General features: G+C 49.7%; 1 protein-coding gene across 1 annotated transcript; it reads right to left on the bottom strand.

Annotated features, from left to right (window-relative positions):
• Positions 1–2,817: 2,817 nt before the first annotated feature.
• On the bottom strand, positions 2,818–23,476 carry LOC131207799 (uncharacterized). The gene is made up of 4 exons (XM_058200429.1): positions 23,069–23,476; positions 6,807–7,449; positions 5,910–6,730; positions 2,818–5,838 (listed from the first exon to the last, which is right to left on the bottom strand). Exons 1-4 carry the CDS (start codon positions 23,474–23,476, stop codon positions 3,724–3,726), a joined length of 3,987 nt encoding a protein of 1,328 aa, XP_058056412.1. The 3' UTR covers positions 2,818–3,723.

Below are 23,476 nucleotides of genomic sequence, written 5' to 3' on the forward strand. Positions count from 1 at the left end.
TGCGCAAGATTAAACGAACCCGTTCCTCCTTCAAATGGAACCGACCGCGGATGGCTGATTGAAATAATTGGAGTTCCGTTTATCAAACCACCGTACCTTCTATCGTACTACAATCGGCAAGGACACAAACGGTAACTAGAGTACCGGTTAAACGGCTAGATAAGCGTTCTGAGATATGCCCCAGACCATCCTACCTTACATAAGGAACAGGTTTTCCTCGGCTATGCATAGCCGTACATTGTTTCACTCATCTAACAGCAGAGTCACATGATTTCGCAATGCTGCAGTTTTTGTACCCTTGGAAAAATATGAACTGAGGATTATTAAGCTTAAATTTCCGGAAATGCTTGTATGATGCAGAAGTAAAGTGAAATATTTGTACGATAAAAGGTAAGCGTTTCGCAGATACATAGAAAGATATGCCATGTAGAAATACAAAGGGAATGGCAACTGCGAGATTCATTGGTATATTTGGACGAAGAATTAAAATATTGCTTTTAAAAATGATTATGTATATGATGTTTTTCGTTTCATAACACCCATCTATCAACTCTCTAATACAATGAAATCTTTTAATCAACTCATATTTACTTCATTCAAGTCCTGGATGACTTTTATTTTAAATTTCATTTTTCATTCTATTCCGACTCCAATGGACTACAAGCACGATTTCAGTTTATTATAATTTGTAATAGGAGAAAAAATTGAAACGAAAAAAAAAAAAAAAAATTTTGTAGCTATATTCCGTTGTATTGTCCTTATAATCAACTTTTCACAAAACAGTTATACATATTTTTTTCATTTTCTACCCCGTTGATTCTAGAATGCATGTTTTACATTGAATCGGAGTGACAATAGTCAGAACACGCGGTCACCTTCCTGCGACAACGCAAGGTTAGCGTCGGCCAACAGTTTTAAAACAATTCGAGTCCTGCTCATGATAAATATTCAATATGCATCACAAAACTGCCGACGGCAATGGAGTGGCATGGCGCACACACACACACACACATACACAGGTGGAATTGTTCTGTGGCCGTGTTCATGAAATGCATCCGCGGCACAATGCACCATTTGAATATCGCGCGATGGTTCGGCATATCGCGACAGACGGTGAATAGAACCGGCCATTCGTTTACCACAGCCATCGGCAGCATAACTGAGCATAGCCCCACCATCGGTGCGCAACAGCATCCCTCGTTTGATATCCACCGAACCGATGCTCGAACTGCTGTCATCAGGCAAATCATTGTGATGCGCAGCGGTGGTCCACGTGGTCTCGCGCTTCGAACGAACTTCTTGTTTTTTATCCACCGCGAACAAATGGAACCGTTTAGCTGGGGATTTGAGTGGAGAATTTAAAAGTAATTGAAAAATTCAAAACCACCCCAGCGAGCCAGCCTACGTCGCTAACATAAAACGAAACAAGAACAAGCCCTCACGAGAATCATATTGTTTGCCGCGCGGCATCATCCCCCAGGCGACCCCACCGGCCCCATTCCGCGCAAAGTAATCTCGATTACGTTAACACAACGCACCCTGCATTTAATGATACATCCCATTACGGAAAACTCTATCTCTTCGCAGCATGCGGAGTAGCGTTCAGGCCTCCACAACCATTCGCCGGCTTGCGCCATTTAACCGCTACGCTTTAGCCAGGATGCTGGAACCGTACCGTGGAGCATTAGTAGCGATTCACGTGCAACATCATATTCCGGTGTTCTAGGTGTGGCGTTTTTATGTTCTATTGGCCTTCATCGCCACTGCTGCTGCACGCACCATTCTGCTGTTGCTGCTGCTGCCATTGTAAATTGCACCCGATTACAAACAATGCTGCCCAGACTGCATTTAAAGTCGCTCATTAATTTGTTGGGGCTTTTCTTCCATTCACCTACGGGTGTATGTTTTTTTCCTGGTAACGCACTCGCATCACCGCTCGATAGTGGTAGCATCCCAGGGACTTTCACTTTTCACAACTTACTTACGACTTTGCCACAATTAGCGCGCGCGCAGTGTTATGATTTATACGAATTTAAATCATGAACCACCCAGAGCCCAACGTTTGCACCGGTTGCGGAAACGCGTGCAGAAATGGAAGAAAAAAAGCGCCCGCAAAGTAATCTCAAACTTGTCAGTCGCGTTGCACCGCGGGGAAAAGAAAGTCGAAGGCCAACAAAAGCCAACATTTGCACAGTATCACCACACAATGCGCACTTCTTCCGCGCCCCGACGCCGCGGAATGCATAATTAATCGGCGCTGGTGGCTGGAAGAGCCGGCAGAAGAATTAAATAAAATACCATCAAACGGATGAGGCGGTTGCAGCAGCATAACCGGATGCAGCAAAAGAGGTGCAGCCGCGGACCATTCTGTGGCTGCATAGACTTTTCTGTGCGATTTTTTTGCTTCACTCCGAAACCACAACAATGTGCAGCGTAATCTATTTTGTAGCTAAACGATTGTCTGCTAATCAACTTCCCATCTCAGTGGGTAGTGGCCGATCGAGGTGATTAAAATGGTATCACTCAAACGTGTGACCCGTGATAAATGAGAAAGTAATGGTACGCAGCTCGTGAGAGTGTGGACTGTTAATTCATTAAACCGTTCACTATCACAAATGAGCAAGTTAGTTCCATAGGGTTTCGAAGGCAACTAAAAAATAATGTGGAGCAGACGGAGACATATCAAGTGCAAGTTGTTGGCCGGAAGTTTTTGCATCCTCACACTCGCCCGATTCACCAATGTTTAGCTTATTTTCGGATTTACTAATACCAAAATCAAATCTAAGACACCCTTCCTTCAACTTTGCCAATAAATAATGCTCCTCTGCTGGGTTTATTTTCAATTCATAAGGGTCGCTTTTGCGGTTGAACAGTAACGCTTTACACCAATCTTATCCTAACTACGATAGAGCTTCGTACGAGAGCCGCAGTAGATCTGTCGCGGCTGGGTCACTAACTCTACTCTACCATTTGCACTAAGGTCCTACGCCATTTCTACGGGATGCGTGATCGCTGGTCAAGTGCGGCCTACATAACGTGTGGACGTGGGCACCCAAACAAACTTCAACTGGGGCATTGGCATCCTTTTCCCTATGCAGTCGTGCCCACTTTAGTAGCGGTTTCAAATCAATTTTGCCGCAATTCGTACATCAATCACGTACGCGGTTCCCTGTCCGCCATTCTTTATTTGGTGGGAAGGCCGGCAATTAGCATAGTTTATTGTCGAACTCCCTATTGTACCGCTCAATGGCGAATTACGCCAGCAATGTTCGCTGAAGGCCAACGCCTGGGGACCTGGGACGGACGCTGATCTAATTAATTCCAAATACGATTACGAAATGACAGACGGCGACGTGACATGGATTTTCGATCGGATTTACTAAGTGAATGGCGATGGCGAAAGCGGATTTCTTAATTGCATTTTCATCCCGGTTCTTTTCTCGTTTTTTTCTGTTCATACGTTCCGCAATCGGAGTAAGAGTTCGATTCGTTTTCGATCAAAGTTTTGAAACCTTTTCTCGGTGGGAAAAGGGAAATGATCGAACACGATCCAGAATCGAACACGAATCGCAATCGCTACGCACACAGATGGCGCGAGACGTAGTAGTTGAAGATTGCGTTTCACTAATTAGTCACTGGGCAGTTTTTTACTACTGTCTCACTAAAGGATCGCTAACATCAAAGGAATATATCCCTGTTAAACTTAGAAATCGGGCCTCACCTTCACACAAACGGCCCGGAGTAGTAAACGCGCTTCTTCCGAGGCAAAATGATCGGTTTCGAGCAGAGGCCGGAATCGTCGAGAAAGTGCTCGTAGTTTCCGGTTCCTGGTCCACTTTCTGCGGTACCCGCCACCGCCGTTGCTCCTGGGGCACTCTTCGCTTTAGCTTTTTCGGCCCCGATTTTGGGCGTTTCGTTGAGCTGCATCAACTCCTTGAACGAGAGGCTGTTGTAGGGAATCTTCCCATTTTTCGGTGGTGTCACCGGGGCTTTCTGGATGATATCGGGCGGTGGCACGATCGGGGTAACACTTTTGTACTCCTCGTCCAGGTTGTACTCCAGCGCGTTCTCCATCTCCTCCTGGTGCTCGCTGCCATTCTCAGCCACGGCGTGCAACTCTTCCATTTTGGTGGGACATTTTTCACCAGCCTCACCCGGTGTGCTATTGGCTCGCTTTCCATCCGTCGTCTCGCTACCGCACGGAGACTCCTGTTCGGGATTGGAAGTTGTGTCCGCCTCGACAATAACGTCCGGCTGGTTGGTGGACTTGCCGTACTCAGCATCCAAATTATACCAATCAAATTCCGCTTGAATGGGTAATTTGCTGTCCTCGGCGATGATTACTGGTGGTGGTGCCGTAGCCGTGGTCATCCCGGGACCCCCAGTCGACGATGTCCCAGTTGTTTTCTTCAATGGCGTAGCAATCTTTACCGGTGAACCGTTCGCCAAGGATGACGGCTTCAGGTTGGGAATGTAGGAAACGGACGATTTCGAAGGACTACCGAAGGGACTCAACACATTGCCCGTACTCAGTGTCAGATTCGTACTCGACAGGGCTTTCTGCGAGAGGGACGACTTCAGCATCGGTGGTTTGATGGCCGCCGGTCGACCGATGTTAAGCTTGGGAGTGTGCGTCAGACTCGATCGCATTCCCCCTCCGCTGCTAGCCTTCGACAGGAAGCTCAGCTTGTCGACGGGTTTCAGCTTCGACTGAAATGTTACGCCCGGTATTTGCGTGGCCACGCCACGAAACGACACGGATGTCGACCCAGCAGGACTGAGCTCCTTCACCGGGACCTGCTTCTTCGAAGCGTTCCGGATGGCCGGTGATTGTTTGTTGATTTCCGCTATAATCTCCGACAACTGTTCGCGGAATTCTCCATCTTTCTTGATAGGTGTCGTCAAAATACTCGGGACACTGGATCCCGTTCCGCCGCCACTGCCGGACGTGACCTTTGTTGGGCTACCACCTGCGCTGCTGCCACTGACCGATTTGGTGATGTAATTGTCCTGGCTTATAAACTTGTTCAGTGAGTCAGCGATCTTCTTCACCGGCGGTACAATCTCCGCCACGTTCGGTAGCTTCGGTACGTCGGCGAACGATTCTTCCAAGAGTTCCAGCGCCTTTCCACCGCTGCTGTCACCGGTCTCCTCCTCATCCACGATCGAGTAATCGTCCTCGCACGCATCCTTGTGAATTTCTGCCACAATCTGGACACACTTCACCGATTCCTGGATCTCGCTGATCGAACAGTAGTCCGGTTCAGACTCGGCGATATCACTGTGGGCCACGGTGGGCGACGACGCCTTCGGAGTCAGCGAAACCTGGCGTTGCTGGTTGGTCTTCGAGAGTTGCTGTAACTTCAACAGGTTGGCCGGTTTCGGTGGTAACGCCGGAGGGGTTTTGCGTTTCTCGGCCAGCGACAGTTCACGCTCACGATCCTCCGAGCCAAGTTTCGACTCCATGTCGACGTAGTAATTGGAGTACGAGTTCTGCTCCGAGCCGATCGGTTCGTACTCGTTGCTGTAAATACTCTGGATTTCGTACGTCGGGGACATCTTATCCTCCTTGCTGCTCGGGCTGGTCCGGGACGATTGCAGCGATATCCGCGGTACCTGAACCATGCTGTTCTGGGTGGAAAAGTGAACCCGCTTCGAGCGTACGGTGGTTTGTGTCGGTGGCTCTTTTGCGGCCGCTGGTTGCTGGTTCTTGGTGGAGGCCGGGTCCTGCGCTCCAATGTACAACTCTTCGTCGTTAGTCGCCGGTTCACCGCCGGGCGTGTCCTTGTCTTTGCCGTTACTGTCTCCGAAACCATCCATCGATTGTTGAAGCAGAATCTGTCCGGATCGACGGGAAAGGCAATTGGGTTAATTTTTTTCCACTCAAAAGCTGACGTTACAACACTTACCTGATTGACACACTCCAGCACCGGATTGACGGCCGCATTGCTGTACGGTTTGCCAAGGGCCGTATCCGAGTCCTCCATATCACTCGCACTCGCATACCAATCGTCGTTCGTTTCGATCGTCTGCTTCATCTCCATGCCCTCGGTGTACTTCTGCTGATTGCCGACACCGCTCGTGTTGGCCTCGTAGAAAATGGTCCCATCGTCCAGCTCCATCGCCTGCTCGCTGCACGTGTCCGCTCTGCCGTCATCCCCTCCGTGCGACTTCCGGAAGCCGTGGCCGTATCGGCTCTCCAGGACACCGCCATTCCGCTGCTGGATGCCGTGCAGATTGTCAATACGGTTCGAGTACGGTTCCACGTTGTCGTAATTGTTCGTGTCACACTCCGACACGCGCCGGTTCTGATCCAACCGTTTGTTCTCCTTGTCACTCTCGTAGTTCTCGTAGATCACGATTTTCGGCACTGCTTGGCCACTCGGCTCGATGTTGACATACGCCTCGTGGTCACACTCCGTCTCCGTCTGCCCCTCGTCGTCTTCCCTCTCCCGCTTGCGGAGCTCATCGAAACGCACGGGACTTCCGACTCGTTCGTTCCGTTCCGTCAGCCTCGTCAGCGTTCCGCCTGCGCTGGCCGGACCGGATGCGTTGCTCTTGAAGCTACAGGCCCGCGATGCCCCGCGGGTCGGATAGCCCTGGTAGGACCGTTTACTGGTGTACTTCCGGCTGCGGCGCGCATCCTTGAACGAATTCGCCCGGACGTACAGCGACGACTCCTGTTCCTCGCTCGATGACGCGTACTCCACGCTGTTCAGGGACAAGTTTTCTAAAAAAAAAACAAGGCAAACAATGTTATTAGCACCCCCAACGGCACCCGGATTTTTCTGCTCGACATGCCTTACCCGTATTTACACTTTCCGCTCCATCGTCACGGCAGTACTCGAAGGTCTGCGTCCCGCTCGTCCGATAGTCCAGACGGTAGTAGTTTTTGCGACACTTTGGACACAGCTGAGTCACCTCATCATCGTCCTCATCCTCTTCGCCCGGCCCGCCCGTCTCGTCGGCGGCCAACTTCCGCTTCATACGATTTATGGTACAGTTTTGCCGATTGATAACGTCATCTTTCTCGTACAGCTGCTGCCTGATGCGGGTCTGTTCGCTCTTCAGCCGATTCTCGAAGCAGATCAGCGCCTTCAGGATGCGGGACAGTTGATCGTCGCGGAACTTGCGCTCCCACTCCAGCTCCTGGCTGACTAGCTTCAGGTGTGCCTTCCGCCCGATGACGGCATTCTCCAGCCCACCGGCGGCAGCGGTACAGGGTCGTTGCTGTTTGCTCCGCACCTGACCATCGCCCAGCCGTTGCAGCAGCTCTTCGGGGCTGCTTTTGCGCCGTGGTTCCATCATCGCCCCCGGATGATCCGCCAAAGTCGATGGTTTTGCCCCATCCACGCCAGTAGCGGTCGCTGACGCCCGGGTGGTGTTAACTTCCGACGTTAAGCCACTTTCGGCGCCATTCGCCATCGGTTGCCAGGACACTTCCGTTGTCTGGCGGTGTCGAGAATACCGGAAAGAAACAGAGCGAAAGAGAAGCGTTTAGCTATAAAGGGACATAAAAATTAAATGAAATAGTGTCCTCGTGGCGCGAGCTTGGCACGTCCTCGTGGTGATTGAAGAGAAAAACTTTTTTCATCTCCCTTGTTTTCCGTGAAGAACTTTGTTTTTCTAGTCTCTCGGCTGTCCCGGGTTGCCCGTTTACTACTCCCATTTGCATATTTATTGCCCATTTGACGCCAAAGAAGATTATTCTGGATTAAACGTGTTCGTGCTCTAAATTTTACTTTCTACCCGGCTTAGTCTCTTCTATGTCAGCATCATAAACCTGCGAATTGTGTGGCGCTCGAGGTGTTTACTTTTGCTTTTCTAACTTCCTTTGGGCAAAACAATTTCTTCTAGTTCAGAGAAAATTGCAGACGCTTAAAGCTTCCCATTCTTGGTTCATTTGTGTAAGACACATGCTTGTGATGGATTCTTTTAATTTTTTCGATCGTTTTCATAATATAATCTAACGAAGATTTTATTCTTACGGGTACCTTCACAAGCACAACTGTACGGAACTTTAAAGAAATCGATAAAATTTATCATTAGTTAAACTAACCACACCTCGTGTCGCAACATACAGCACGAAGAATCACTCAAATATGTGAAGAAAGCAAAGGCCCGTGCAATTATTCACACTTCTTGATGGTACATGAAAGCGATACGAACCGGAAGCACTATCTGGCCCTTAGATGCCGTAACCAGCATCCGAAAGCGCAACGAATAGAAATTTACTGATTATCGGAACGCAATATTTTCGACCCATTGATAAACATCGAAGCCGTAACTGTCCAATTTAATGCTGCAATGTAGCGATTGGGGTGCGAGTTGAACAGATAATGATTTTAACCTGATTCAAAGATTTTAAAACGGAATAGATTGTAATTTTTTTTTTTTTGAATTACTGAATCATAATTTTAGCATAGCTAACCACCAACCATTCACAAACAATGTTAAAACATATCATATTTCACCTTTTCAAATCATACACTACACTCGTTGCGTTACACTATGCTCGTTGATTCATTTACCGTAGAAAATTCAAAATAACTTTGTTTCCACACCACGTACAGCTAGAAGGTAGCGCGACACACAAGTGACTTACTTTCTTGACCGACGCCCACTCACCACTCACTTTGTTTGGCCGATAACTTTTATCGTAATGGCCATCGCGAAACGTTTACCGTATCACCCCATCGTCGTCAGGGAGGCTGATAAAATGTTGGCAAACACACCGAACATATTTCATTTTACGATTCAGTTAAGGTGCGGTAAAGGTCCGCAGAGTGGGTCTATTTGATTTAGTTCCGTGTTGTGCATGCTAATCACGAACCGTCGATAATCTTATACAAGCTTACGTCGTTTTCGTTCAAGCGTTTCGGTTAAAAATCCTAGCTTCCGGAAAGGATTAGGCTTATCGTAACGCAACTGTTTACAGAAGGAATGTACACAGCGCATCACCGAAACCGTAAACAAGAATAGGCTTTAAGCCCTAGAATTACTTTCTTCAGAATTTAAAGCACCGTTTCAAAAAGAATCTCCAATGGTGTTACTCGACTTACGACTGCATAATTCATTTCTTTAAGAGGCCTGCCGCTTCTAACTTATTCCTAACGGTATTTTATCAAGGAAAGCCACTCTCCCATTGTACGGTAAATCGATTCCAAATTATGAAAATATACGTGCAGTTCCGTCGTAACACTAGCGTCAGTTCCATTACCATTGGAACTTTGATTGACTTGTTTCGGAGTTTTATTCCCAGCGGGCAAGGAATAAATGGGGCGCGGGGGACGTGCAGTAATCAGCTGTCCAGGCGGGGACCGAACGGGACCCGAACACTCCGATCACGGTGACAGTGATTGAAACGACGAAGACAACGCTACCTCCAATTGCGAAACACGATCGCCGTATCTTGATGTACTTCTTGCACCGAGTGACAACTGTCTATCATTAAACGAGTCGCATCTCCGATAGCAGACGTTCCGCGCGTTCGTCAAGGTTTTTCGCCGTCTCCTTGTGCAGCACCAGTGGGCTCTAATTGCCCTTTGTGGGACCCGCAGGTTCCGATGTCGGCAACCGGACAGAAGATCGACTTACATCGTGCCGAGTATCTGGCGGATGTCGTCGCGAGATGCTGCGCAATTACCACGGAGAACTTATTTCAACTTGAAACTACTATTGTGTAACGTCAGAATCTTCAGAAAACTCAGCCAATCCACAGCCACCCGATCAGCTCTTCCCAGCACTACTCCGGGCTGCTCGAATACGGGTTTTAAAAGCTACTAATGACCCACGCTCTAAACTTTTGATAGAAAACGCCATAGAATAGACAATCAAGGTGCAAACAGTGATGTAATCGATGCTTGTATCGAACTGATAGGGCGTTGATAAAACCACCGACAATTCGCTGCACCGTATGCACGACTCCCAAGGTGATAACGGCTGTTTGCATATACTTTGCCGTCACCCTAGCAGTACTCAGCTCAGCTGCGAGAGCAGCCCTGAATAGCGCCTTCAATTACCCAGAAGTCAAACCAACGATAAATTGTCGATAAACCGTGCAAAAGCCACGCGATATAGAACAATCGAGCTTTCACACTTCACGAACGAGAAGCAGACTACTTCACAGAACCCAAACGGGCAAACAATCAGCAAACGGCACACGTCATACTTCGAGGTGAACAACGAGTTTCTCACCATCTCGCGGCTACATAATCCACGGCTCTAATCCGGCAGCGAAACAATTGCATTTGTGTTATCGTGTGTTACACCGCGAATCCAGTCCATTAAGCCCACGTGGGACCGAGGGGTCTCTACATGAGACGACCCGGCCTGGTCTGGTGGCGCGTGGACCAATTGTTCCGCACAGTGCCCAGTGTTTCGATGACGTGTTCGCTGTCAGTTCGCTGCTTGTCAGCAAAATTCCTGCGATGACCTGCGTCTCAGGGAGCCCACGACATAGCTCACAAAACTGAATGGTGGAACCACCACCACCCCGCACTGGACACTTCCGCAGCTTACGACGCCCGGGCCCGGGAAGGCATGCGCGGTCGAAACTTGAGCCCTTTTTTCGCAACGCTTGGTGCCACCTGTTCTGGCGATCTGGCTTTCTGGAATGTTGGGCCTTAGCTATCCGATACGTCCACGTACCCCCGACCGACGGGGCCCCTGACCGACCTCAGCGGCTCTCAGCTATGTGGCGCAACAAAGTGTTGGCAATGCGAAAAAATGGCTGAATTTGCATTGTGTGGCGGTGGCGCGCACGTCGTTTCAGCGGCAGCGTTTGGACAACTGCGTTTGGACTTGAACATTCCAGACGGTTTTGCTTCTTCGCTGTGGAATAGACTTCCAAGAATAAAAACGAAAACCCTTCCCTTAGGTGCACGCACTTCCGTCTGCGTTTATTGTGCAGTAACAATGAACATTAAAGGGTAAGCATTATGCCAGGCTGTTCAATAAATATTAAGCGTCAATAACAGAGGGAGCTGCTACTAGCCTACATTTTTTTTTGCTGTGTTGATACACTCTTCATATTGAACTTTTATTTTTGGAAGGTTTATGAACGAATGTTGAAAGTGTTTAAAGACTCTTCGCCTTCAATTAGTATTGAAGAAAGTAAATGTGGTCATACGGTCATACGAAGACGATCCACGATCCATGAACAGCACAATCCTGAATCCTGAAGAGGCTAAAAAGTGGTGAACCTGGATCTTCAACTCCGAAATGAGTTCGTGGCCAGAAATCGGCCAAGAAGATGTTAGCATCAGTTTTTTGGGATACGAAAAGGAATTTGAGAATTTTGTTTGTGGATTATTTGCATACTGTTCCATCCCACATCCTCTTTCATCAGGGCAATGATGCGTGTCACTAGAGCATTTTGAAAATGACAACAATCTATGAATTAAAGTTCGAATTATTGGAATATCCACCCTATTCACCATATTTGGCCCCTAGCGACTTTCATCTATTACTAGACCTAAAAAATGTCATGCGTGGAAAACGTTTTTCATCAAATGATGACGTCACAAAAGCTGTGGAAGTCCTTCCTATTTTTCAGCCCTTCCCAGATTCTTACTTCAATGATGGCATTCATAAATTGGAATCTCGTTGGAACAAGTGTATTGATGTTCAGGAAGGCCATACTGAATAATAAAGTGTATTTCAAACCATAAAATTGTGTTTTCCTTTCCACATAGCCAAAATGCACCATTTAGGACCTAACATTTATGCTTCAGTACGATTCGTAACAATAGACAGAGAAACACGCTGTTCTTAAAGCACAAATTCGACAGCAGCACGATTCTCAAAAAATATAAATCACGAATGTCCTGGAGAAGCGGGACCACCGTTCGGTAGAAGGGTTCCCAAATTCCTGCAATAAAAAAATACTGTTCCAAGGGTCGGCCATTCAGAGGCGTCAAACGGTGCGCAATAAAACAAATCGGTTTGACACCTACGAGGCGTTTCGTTTTCGATCGCCCCGACCGATAACCGGCGGTCCTAAACCAACACTGCATAATTCCGAACAAGGATTCCCCAACGGCGGGCAGCGGGTTGGGCGGACTGGGGGGCCATTATCGGATCACCCAAAACGAGTAAGCACAAGCGCATAAAAACGGATCGGTGACCGGCACGACGCGACGCGACCCTCATCAATATGAAAACGGTGCATACTTTCCCACTTATCGATAGTCGCTATAGTCCAGCCCGAGGCTAATCTGCGCACCCAAACCCAACACGTCGTCAATGGCGTGTGTGTCCTAATTTCCTTCGCACTCGGCAAACGTGACACGGTGACACGGACCGGCCAATGCGAACCGCGCGCGGCAAATGAAAGCAAACGTCCATCGGGCCGGACGGACTCATCAACCTTATGCGCGCGCCGTATTTGAGGCTACCCTTCTTGGACACCTTTTCTCAGGCCAGCTACGAATCGTGCTCGATTCGAAAGTGACTAATCGCTCCAATTTCTCTCCGCCGGACCGCTCGACGTGGGGACGTGCACGCAGTCCGCAAAAATTTCACCTTTAAATTAATTTTAATAGCCAAACGCGTGTCCGCCCTCAGTAGGTCCGGCGAAAGGCCTGCCCATCATCATTGCCGGCAAAAGGTTAGCCAATATGCTCGCCTGCGCTTAGCGTGGTTTCGTGGTCTACGCAATGGCTTTGCCGCCTTCGACCAAACTGCACGGCGCGTGTCTCTGACACGGGTGGTCCACGGACTAACGGGTGGAACGTCCGTACCAGGGCGGCTCCCGTTGCTTCCCGTCCTAAATCAACAACCACCGAACCGGACATAGAGAGAGAGACAGAGAGCAATTAGTGTAGACTTGCGAGCGTTTCCGTCACGGACCCAAAAGTGCTCCCGATTCGAAGCCCGTATTAGGCCCTGGCCTGCGCAGTCGACTGTCGATGAACGGTCACTTATCCTAACATCTGCGCCATCAGCCAGAGGCGAAGCAATCAAGCGTTTGCATTCGATCCCTCCCCGGATGGCCATCCGAAACGCATTTAATTTGTCCCGTAAACATGCTCGCACAGACAACGACTGTCGACGGAACTGAACTTTCCCCAGGCCTCTGCTGCTTGACTTTGAACTTGGGGACAGCGAAGCTCACGCTTCGACATCAGCCTCCTGGCGGAGATGCCAACGGTGCTCTCGGTGAGCAACTTTGTACGCCTGCGTGTGTGCCAAACCCGAAACGTTGCTGGATTCCGATCGTACGCAAATGAAGAATGTGGCCGGGCAAGTTTTCCATCCGCCGGACTCGGACCCGTCCCACTCGGTCCCACTCGGTCCGGTCCGGTCCGGGAGCGCAAATGATGAAAGATTAGCAGACACGGCGGCGCGAGAGAGTTACGGCGCGCGGGTCTCTGTGGGACTTCCGAAGCTAGGCGGGTCTGTCTAATTTGTTAATAGATATTTTATCTCACCTTCCGATACTGGTTTCGCAGGTCCACACGTGTCCCCCCGACGCTCAACGCCTCGCCTGCCGCGTGTGACGTACGGTGTCACTGAGATCGCGACGACACCAAGGCAGACCTCAACACTTTCGAACCCACACGGACACAGCAGTCTGCTGGCCTTCAGATCAGGGCGATCGCGATCGCGTTCAGAGGTATGCTTAGGAGGAGACCTCAGGAGATGGGAGGCGTCGGACTTGAGATCGTGCGCGAGACCATCTGCTCCAACGAAAGAGAGAGTTTTCTCCGTCGCGAAACGGTGAGACTGAACATTATTCAAATTAGTCTAGGCCGGTTGGGTTCGTTGGACCAGCCGATCCCCGATCGCTGGTAACCGTAATCGCCGATCGCCGCACGCAGTACGGTCGTTGGCACCCCAGAAGATCCTTGATGCTCATCTTTCAGGTGTCACCGGTTTTCACATTTACACTTCACTGAAGGCACGCCTTGCTTTCCCGATCGAGAGCCCGAAGCTAAAGGCGTCAGGGTCCACGATCCGTGGATCTGTGCGATCGAGGCTTTATCGATCGACAGTAAAGTGTACTTCACAACCATGGACCCCACAGAAAGCCCCACCGGGAGAGCGTACGTTAAAGAGTTATCTTCTTCCATTAGCCGATCCATCTGTCAATAAGAACTCGAGGCAGGGCCGACCGACTGGCGTCGTAGGCGAAATGAGAAAGAATGTCAAGCGATCGCCCGACAGCGGGGCTCGTTGACAGTAAGCCGCCATCGCCCTTCTCGACGCAACGGCTAATCCCGGACAAAGGCGAATGAGCATGATCGGCAGAATCGGCCCAACGAATGCTCGGTCACGATTTTAAAACTCGTCGTAGCGATGGGCGAATTAGAGGGTCACCGATCAGCTGGCATCCTCGTGGTCCCCAAAAGAGCCACACGCAAACAAGGACAGCACCTCATCGGTTGTCACGATTCTGCGCGCTCCGGAGAGGCTTCTTTGAGCCGACCCGTCCCGTTCGAAATCAGGCACGACATATTTCAGCCCGCGAGTCCCGGGCCGGGCCCGGACAGAAAGCGGACAGAATGTTTAACCTTAATCTACCCCGCCTGTGAGCCGAAGCCCATTAAAGTGAGTCAAATGGAGCGATGGCGAGGATTAACGAGCTCCATTTGACACAGACGAGCGCGTTTCACGGTCCACACGGCATTGGCCTCAAGGAGACTGACGCGTCCGAGGATCCCGACCAGAAACGTCTCCAACTGCGTACCTGACACAAGGTTGCGGACCACTTTTGGGGACAAATTTGACTTCCCCGGGCGATGACAGGTTGCTGCCAGGCGGCGATTGATGGTAGCGATTAGCCGAGCACTTTGATCCAATCACTTGCCTGTGATCGTGGAGGAACCTGTCAGCCGCTCGATCGCCGGAGCTCGGCCGACCGGATCTACGGGCTACAGTGGTCCAGAACCTGTCCCAGAAGATGCGTCGAAACACCCGGGGACCGGTCTCCGGACCAGTCGTCCATTGTGTTGTCGCTAATCAGATTGTAGTTATTGATAGGCCAATAGCCCTGTTCCGGGGCGTGCATAATTGAATTAGACGATCGTGTAAATGATGCGCTTCCTGTCTCTGACGGCATATTTTTGTGGCCACCGGCTGTCACCGTTGTAGGTCAGAAGGTGCTGGGAATTCGGAAGAACTGTACCAACCACCAGGGCCGCTTCAGGGTCGTTTGAGGAAGGGTCTGGTAAAGGGCACCTCTCGTGGTCCGATCGTCGCTCCGTTAATCGGCTTGATTTTAATCACCGAAAACGACCGACTCGAGTCTCACGACCGTGACATTTGTACGATCAATCAAGCGCGAGCATCGAAAATGGGAACCACGACATCGGGTGGGCGGATTGTTTCGAACGCCAACGGGTGATGTGATCACTTCGACCCAACTGCCACTTTCCATGAGACGGCTAGTCGGTGCTAATTTCAACCATAAATCTAGCAGAGGCCAGTAGATCGCAGATCCTGTGGAGATAAACCGCAGACCCCAGACTCGCAGAGACTCAAGTCGGTATGAGTCGGATTGAGCCATTTCCATTCAGCTTGGTTTGGTGATTAACATTTAACGAAAGGGCCCGACACCGACTGAAATGGACACAATAGACCCGCCCCACCATTCGGTGGACTGTGTACCTTCGAAGTACCTTCGTACCTGAAACTTCCTTGCTAGTCCAACAAAAAACCGTTGACGTTGCTAAACAATGACCTCATGTCGGGGATCAGTATCGCATAATAATTAGCATAATAACGCAATTAACAATCGGACACCATACACAGCGGCGCGAGTAGATTTTGCACAATATACGAAACCAACGTTCGGACACCTTCGCACCAGTCAATGACCAAAGCCTGTGGTGCTTGATGGAGTCCCGCCTACGAAGGGGTTGGTAGCCTGGCGTACCATGTTGAGAACTCGGACTTGCCCAGGCTAGCGAACGACTTCCCGCTGGCTGTCCACATCCGGTTGCATCCACGGCATGGCTGGACCGTCAGAGAGGACTAGCATTCGTCGCCCACACGCCTAGACAGGGGCGAAAAACAGAAACATTCCCCACTCGGACGACAGTGCCTGCAGTGCTAGTGATCGACGACAGATAACACATGGGCTGAAAAGTCCCGACGCCAATAAATAAATGGCGCTAGAGTTTGAATTCATCGCTTTTTGAATCAGTACTAACCTTCTAATGAAAGCTGTTAAAATTTCATGATAATCCATTCAAAAGTGTCTGAGTTGTTGTGCTAAAAGGGACGCTAAATACTTTTGTTATTTGCGGAAAATCAAATTTAAAAAAATAAAAATTTCAAACGGAGCAAAGCTTTGAAAAGTGTTATAAGGACTCCGGTCCATTAGAAACAATAATAAAATGTTGGTCTGTCGACTTCAAACGTGATCATCGAGCCACCGATGATACAGAATACAGTGGACGTCCAAATGAGGCGATCACACCCAAGAACATTAAACAAATTCAAACAATCGGTTTTGAATGATCGAAAAGTAAAGTTTCGTGTGTTTGCTGACATGGTAAAGATATTAAAAGAACGTATTTGCCGCGTTTGCTCACAGCCGACCAAAAACATGAACGTGTTAATGAACTTGAGATGATGTTTAAACCTAACAAACCGAAATATTTGCATCGATATGTCACAATGGATGAAACATGGATCCATCACCTCACTGCGGAAACAAAACGATCGTCATCTGAATGAAAAAATACTCATCGGTAAGAAATTTTGCTCAAATGAAGAGGTTATCGCCAAAACTGAGGCTTTTGAGGCAAATTGATAAGTGGTTCTTAAAAAGTCGTATTGAAATGTTCTACCGACGATGATGACGAATGATTGTATGGCTCTAGCTGGATATGACGAAGAAGATAAAATAAACTTAGAATAATAAAACGCGCATTCTTTCCCGGGCCCAGGACTTTCCAGTCCATGTGTTAGTCGGGCTAGCTTGCAGTTAAAATGTTGCCACTTTTCCTCGACGTAGTCTTAACTTCACCGCCAACGTGCAGAGCTCCGGGGCGCGTCAAAACACTATTTCGCGATGTTTACTGTTGGGCCACTCGCGGCGATCCGCGTCGATCCGGGCCATCCATCATCGACGTTCACGCAGAGTTGCCAAACGGCATCCATCCATCAGCAGGCAAAATTCACAAGCCTCCCGACCAGCAGGCCTAGTTGCCGTACGGTACGCCGTAGGTGTCCAAACACAACCGACGCCACCGTTGCAACTCCCAGCTGCTCCCCTTCACTTTTCTCCACCGCTTGAGGGAGCATACGGGTCCCGCGCGAGAAAAGCTGCCCCGCCGTAAGGTAATGCGATACTTTAATTGAATGGCCCCAAATTCTAATCGCGATCTTCGTTCCGGTCGCTCGTCACACCCCGGAGGAAAGGGATCGAGCTTTGCGTTTTTCTGTACCGTTGCGATCTGGGCGAGTGTTGTGAAATGCACGTGGTGCGGTCGCACGAAATCGCAATCGGCGTGACCTCATCCGTGAAAACGTGGGCGAACGCGCAAGGGAAAACCCTTCACTCGGTTGGCTTGGGTGATGCGCGGCGTCGATCGGCGTCGCAAGATCGGCGGCGCGACCTTCGGACGATCCCGTTGCCGCTGCCGAAAACAATTCCAAATCCCCACAGACACCGCCGCATCTCACGCGAGTCACGGCGACGAGTCGGATCATTAGTCGGTGGCCGCGCTGTTAAATATTCATCAGCGGAAGGGGGGCCATTGCGCGGAGCGGGGTTCCCAACTCCCCCCCACCGGGGACACATTAAGTCGCGTTTCTGGTGATTGGTGCAGGTCGTTCGTGACACTTTCCAGCTACACTTGGTAATGGCTACCGCCGTCGCCGCCGCCAAAGGTTGGAGGCATTGTTCAGTGAACTCAATGTTACAACCAAGAGCCGTGATGTTCGGCCGTGAAGCTCTCGCGATGCATCTGTCACGAACAGGCGAGCCTCGGCGATCGTCCCGCGGCACGCTATCGTCAGGTTCGTATTCCGTAGGAATACGCAATAAGAAGCGGCTTCGTTGGACGGTGTGAAAAGAAGAACATTTAAATAGAATTTAAGTAGCTTTACGCGGTGCGGTTTTATGACTTCACCCTTCTATTTGAATAAGACGCAAGACCTTTATTGGGCATTTTTCTAGGCTGTTCAGGTCTCGGGTCACTGAGAGGTGGGAGAATTCAACCTGGATGCCGTGTATGGACTCAACACAACTCACGCTTTTAAACATGTGCATGGAATTAAGTGTCTGTTTGTTAAGAATTTAGTTTTCAAAACAAACACAATAACGTAAGTTTACACAAATCCCCACACAATAATCTAAAGGTCCACATATCGCAATCCAGGCCAAGATATGAGAAATATTAATTTACAGTTACGGTCTAAGGCTAATACAGCGCCCAGATGATGGCGCCACACGTGTGACAGCAACGGGTGCTAGTTTCCAGACCACCTGGGCGCTTTGAAGTTGCCGTTCTACGACCATTCAATGGCAACCAATTAACACTCGATAGCTGGTGGCCACCAGGATTGACGCATATAGCGAGGAAAAGTCACATTTTACAACATTTTCAACAAGCGAATGTATTTCAGATAGAAGTAGTTGTAGAAAGTTTCAATATTCAAGATATACCGGGAATTGTTCCAAAAGGAAAAACTAGCCCTACGCCGACGCTTACGCAATGTATCAAAGAAACGTTTTCGATTTCGCAAACACTGGACACTATCACGCCACATTTAACGCTCGACGAACATTGTTTACGTAAATTAGTTCCACCGAATTGATCATTTTCTCTCGGTAAATTTCAAAGGCCCTAGCGTGGCCTGTTCTCTCCTTGCGCCAACGGATTGTATTTTGGAACGCTTTGATTAGCTGGAGCGAAACTAAATTTCGTAGCCAACGTCATCTTCGGTAGCTGCCGTACCGGAAATGTAGTGCAATAGTAGCTGGCAGTCCGCGCCGGATGCGATTTGTTAATTCAATTTTGAGACGTATTGCTAACCGGCCGTTGGCCGTTTTCATTACTGAGCCAACGAAACCTCGGGCCCTCGTGCAGAGCAGGACCAATGCCGTGGAAGGTTACAGAGAGTTATCGTCCAGATGGAACGAAACATGCATCGATTAGTACCGGAAACCGAGCGGGAGGGAATTGGTTCCACCGCTTGTCCACGGCAACAACAAACGGTTCAGAAGGATATAAAAAGTGCTAAAAAATCGGAAAATATCTTCGAACGTAGAAGGGTGCGCTCGGAAGAAGATGCTACAAACAATCGAGCGGCTCTTCTCTGCGACTTTCACGCAGAGACACAAAACCGAAGGGAAGAGACCGAAGTTCGAAGGGCCGCTTCCGGATCAGGTTTTCGGCGACAATCCACGAAAGTCACGCTTCCGGTGGTCCCTTCTCTAAAGGTGTCCCCGGTGGCCCCGGCAGTGATACCCAGAGATTTTGGGAGAAATTTCTCAACAATCGAAACGTTGGCGTTGGAATGTATCTGGCGACCCGAAACGGGCGTGCCACGGCGATGTGTCGGGAAAAATAAATAAAAGAAAATAATCGGACACCCCGGATCCCGATCGATCGAAGCGCAGATTTATGGCGCCTATTTAGCGTATTAGCTTTTTTTTCCTCTTCGGGGCTTCCTAACACGACGACTATCCGGAATCGGTTACAGGATGGACACCGTACCCGTGCTGGTGTACCGGATATGGTCCCCAGTGAGCAGTTTTGGAACGGTTAGCGTAAGATTTCACCATAAACATGAGCTTTTTGCGATGTAACACGGTTTCGAGTCGGGGGAAACAAAATAGTAAACACTTAACACTATCCGGTTAAGGTATAGGTCGTTCCATTTGTCCCCTGTCGTTGTTTAAGTCCTGTGGATATGCTAAGAAAGTTCACCTTCACGAAGCTTTATTCTACGGTTCCAAAAGGAATTTTGGAAACAGGTCAACAAGAAGAAAATCATCGCGAGACAAAGATGGAACGGTCTCCGTAGTTCCAGTCTTCAACTTCATCAAGATTATTTCTGTTACTTGATCTGTCAAAACCCATTATAATGGCTCATAATCAACTCGCAAAGAAGCAAAAGCTGCTAGCCTTTCGACTGACGGATCAAATTATGATCAAATCTGCATCACGTTTTAGAAGACACCTTCCGCTCCAATTGTGGACAAGGTCCCCACAAATCCTTCGCACAGGCTTAATGGATGAGCGCAAGCAAAACAAGGCCCCAAATGGAGCGGTCAAATCAAACGTCAAATCAGCTTCAATCAAACGAATCCTCTCACAACAATTCTGTTGTCAATTGCACTCCAAAAAGCCACCGGCAAAAGTGGATCATCAGTGAACACCACTGACTCTCGTCGGTTTGTTTCGGCTCCAGGTATGGCGGCCACCATTGCGACACTCCGCGCTGTGAACTTTACAACCCTTAATAAATCATTTATCCAGATGACCTAGGCCTAGTGGAGTGGCACCGTCGAGTACACCCCAGCTTCTTATGCTGAGTGCCCCGCTCCGGTCGGTGATAGTTAACGTTTGGAGGTAATTAGCCTCCCCCGGGGCCCGAGGTATTTGTATTTTGGCTTCGACCCTCGACAGTTTTATGAGGCTTAGGCTTAGGCGACTTGGCTTTGGCCAAAAACGCGAACCGCGCGCTCCACAACAAATCACTCCGCCGCTCAGGGTCAACGAGCCAAGGGAAGACAGAGATCTACACCAAATGGCAACGGCATCATCAGCGGCACACGAAAAGCATGAGCTGGGCTCATTAAAAACAAGGCGCACCGAGCAGTGGTCAGGATAATGCGGTTCGTCGCTAGAACGCTCTTTATCCAGATCATAGCGGGATGATCTGTGCAACATGACTTCTGAAGCCACCAGAATCATCGGTTCACTCCAGGCAAACTACACATCAAACCCCTATGTGTGTTTGTATACGTGCGAAACCCTTCCGGGGGGCCGTTTCGTGGAAGGCCATCGCCATCCTTAACCCGAATCGTCGAGCGGTCAACGGCGGTGGTGGTCCATCCGCCCGTCACAATAGCTCCATAAAATTATGCAAGTAACTAGACCCACACACAGGCCGGCCACCTGGCGGGGGATCACACGGCCCCACTGCCGCCCGGCGCCGAAATTTATCGTTTGAGAAACACATATTTTTTAATTGGTTTCATAACCTAGGAATAGGCCCACACCTCACTCGTCGCTCTGGCCCCCCCGGTGGCGAAGTGGGCTCAAGTTAGCTCAAGTGATTAAATCCTAGCCCGTTTCGCGGACGATCGTACGTTCGATAATGGCGTTCGGATGAAGGCGGCAGGGCTCAGGGCCGGAGCCCCGGAGCACTAGCAACGGCGGACCCGTATTTCGCTCGAGCCGTCAAATTATTAGGTAATCTAACTGCCGCTACCGGCAGGCAGTCTATTACCGCGCAAACAAAGCCAGCAAGCTGATTAACATTAGTGCGCCGCAAAAAGGAAGCTCCCGGCCGACCTCCTCATCTTCGGCACACTATCATTTTTGCTCTCGCGCAACCCGCAAGCCGCCATAACGAGCTACTTTCGATTTCGCTTCCTCCCGCCAACGTTTGGGGACGGAGTGAAACCCGGAGTTCCACGTTTTATCTACGGTAAGCCACCGGCGTATGATCGACGCAACCCTTTTTGATGGAAGTCTTCGAGCGCAGCGCACTGCTACTTTGCATATTGCCTTCCCCAAAGCCAACAGGCGGGCCCAGTGCGGGCGGGTGGCCGTTTGAATTTAAACCGTCGTATCGGACGAATTCGAGCTGCAGTTGCAGTGCTGCAGTTAGCCGAGGGGTCCCGGCCCCGGGAAAATGACATGCACGAATAAATAGCCTGCATCCATTTGTTGATTGCCGCTTGTTTGGCCGATCGGCGGGTTGATAGAAAGTAGCACCGGTCCGCTCAGTCAGGCACGATGTTTGTAAATTAAAAGTGTGGGGCAGCTGCTCGTTAAATCGGTTCGTTGGAGTCTGACATTTTACGTACGAAATCGAACAATGTCCAGACACTGTTGCCCGCGCTGCGGAAGTTTCCAAACAGGAACAGGAACGGTCGGGGTCAGGATGTAGACATGTTATAGACCTCTTATGCCATTGTATCGGGTGGCCCTTCTAGTGTTTGATTGCCGAAGATGGGGTGCAAAATATCGATTGTTGCTGTCGCTGCGAACCACTGAGGTGTAAATAAGCTTAAATGATGTGAGCGTTTCAAATTACGCACAGTTTGAGTTGAAGACTCACCACTTTGGAAATAAGTTTTTAATAGTTCCCAATTTTCCGCAAGCGTATAACGTCCCATTCTACAATTTTTTTCATATTTCAAAGTTTTTACTAAATGTTTTTACTAATTTAAAATCCAAACACTTGATGCACCACCTTAGAGTTCAATTCAATCTAAGCTAAGATAGAATGGAGAAACTATTTTCCTGAGGACATCTTTTTAAATCATTACCTCTTAACGAAAGTATTTTCAGCCCCTTATAATTCATTGACAACGGCTACAAAGCTTTAAAGTCTTGAACCGCCGTCCCAAAACATCCTCACGTCCGATGTTGGTCCGTTAAAATAAAATTAGCATTCAACAACGAGCCGTTATTAGGAGCTCGTTGTTGCACCGGAACGTGATCCTAAAAACGGCGCTTCGGCTACGCTTCGCCCGGCAATCGCTCGAAAGCATCGCATCGCTGGCGCCACATACTCCTGCCATGCTTCAGCTTCTGTTACGATCCTGCGAAAGCGTGTTGCATAACGGCCATCATCTGTGGCCGTTAAATGCTCGTCCTAAGTCAGCCAAACAATGGGCCGTTTCCACCAGGCAGCCCGCTGGTTCCCCAGCGGTGAACCGTTCGACTTCGTTCCAGTCCAGCCACTCTCGGAGACCCAGTTCGGGCTGCGGTGCGGTACGGTATTGCTTCACGCTCCGGCGACCACCGGCGTCCGTTATCCGCATCGATTAGGCAGTCTGATCATTGCCAACCGATGGTAACTGTTTGATAGCGAGACCGCCATGTGTGCCATGTTCCCAAATTCGTGGTCCCCCCATGGGCTGTCGTACCTTGTTGTGGCGCTGTTCTGGGCCAGCGTCCGTGTAGAAGACGCTCCTGCGATCGCCGCTACCCGCAAAGCTCGAGCTGGAGCTGGAGTTCCGTTTGACCGGGCTGCCGGTACTGTTCCGAGCACCGGAAGATTTCAGCGACGACACCAGCATCATCCCGGGTCCGGGTCCGCAGATCGATGACGCGCGATTCACTTTGGTCCGCACGCTACCCCCCGTTCCGGTGGGACTGTCCAGTTTAAGTGGCGGAAGGCCCACGGATCCAGCGGCAGATCCCGCGGCAGCCATCGCTGGCCCGCTCAGCGACTGCACGAGGTGCGCGTTCGAAATCCCAAACATTGTGCCACCGACTGAAGGCGGCGCTACGGTCACTGTGGTCACTGCCGTTGCTACTACCGGTGCACGCAT

Source organism: Anopheles bellator, chromosome 2 (genome assembly GCF_943735745.2).
Source record: "Anopheles bellator chromosome 2, idAnoBellAS_SP24_06.2, whole genome shotgun sequence".
Lineage (NCBI taxonomy): Eukaryota > Metazoa > Arthropoda > Insecta > Diptera > Culicidae > Anopheles > Anopheles bellator.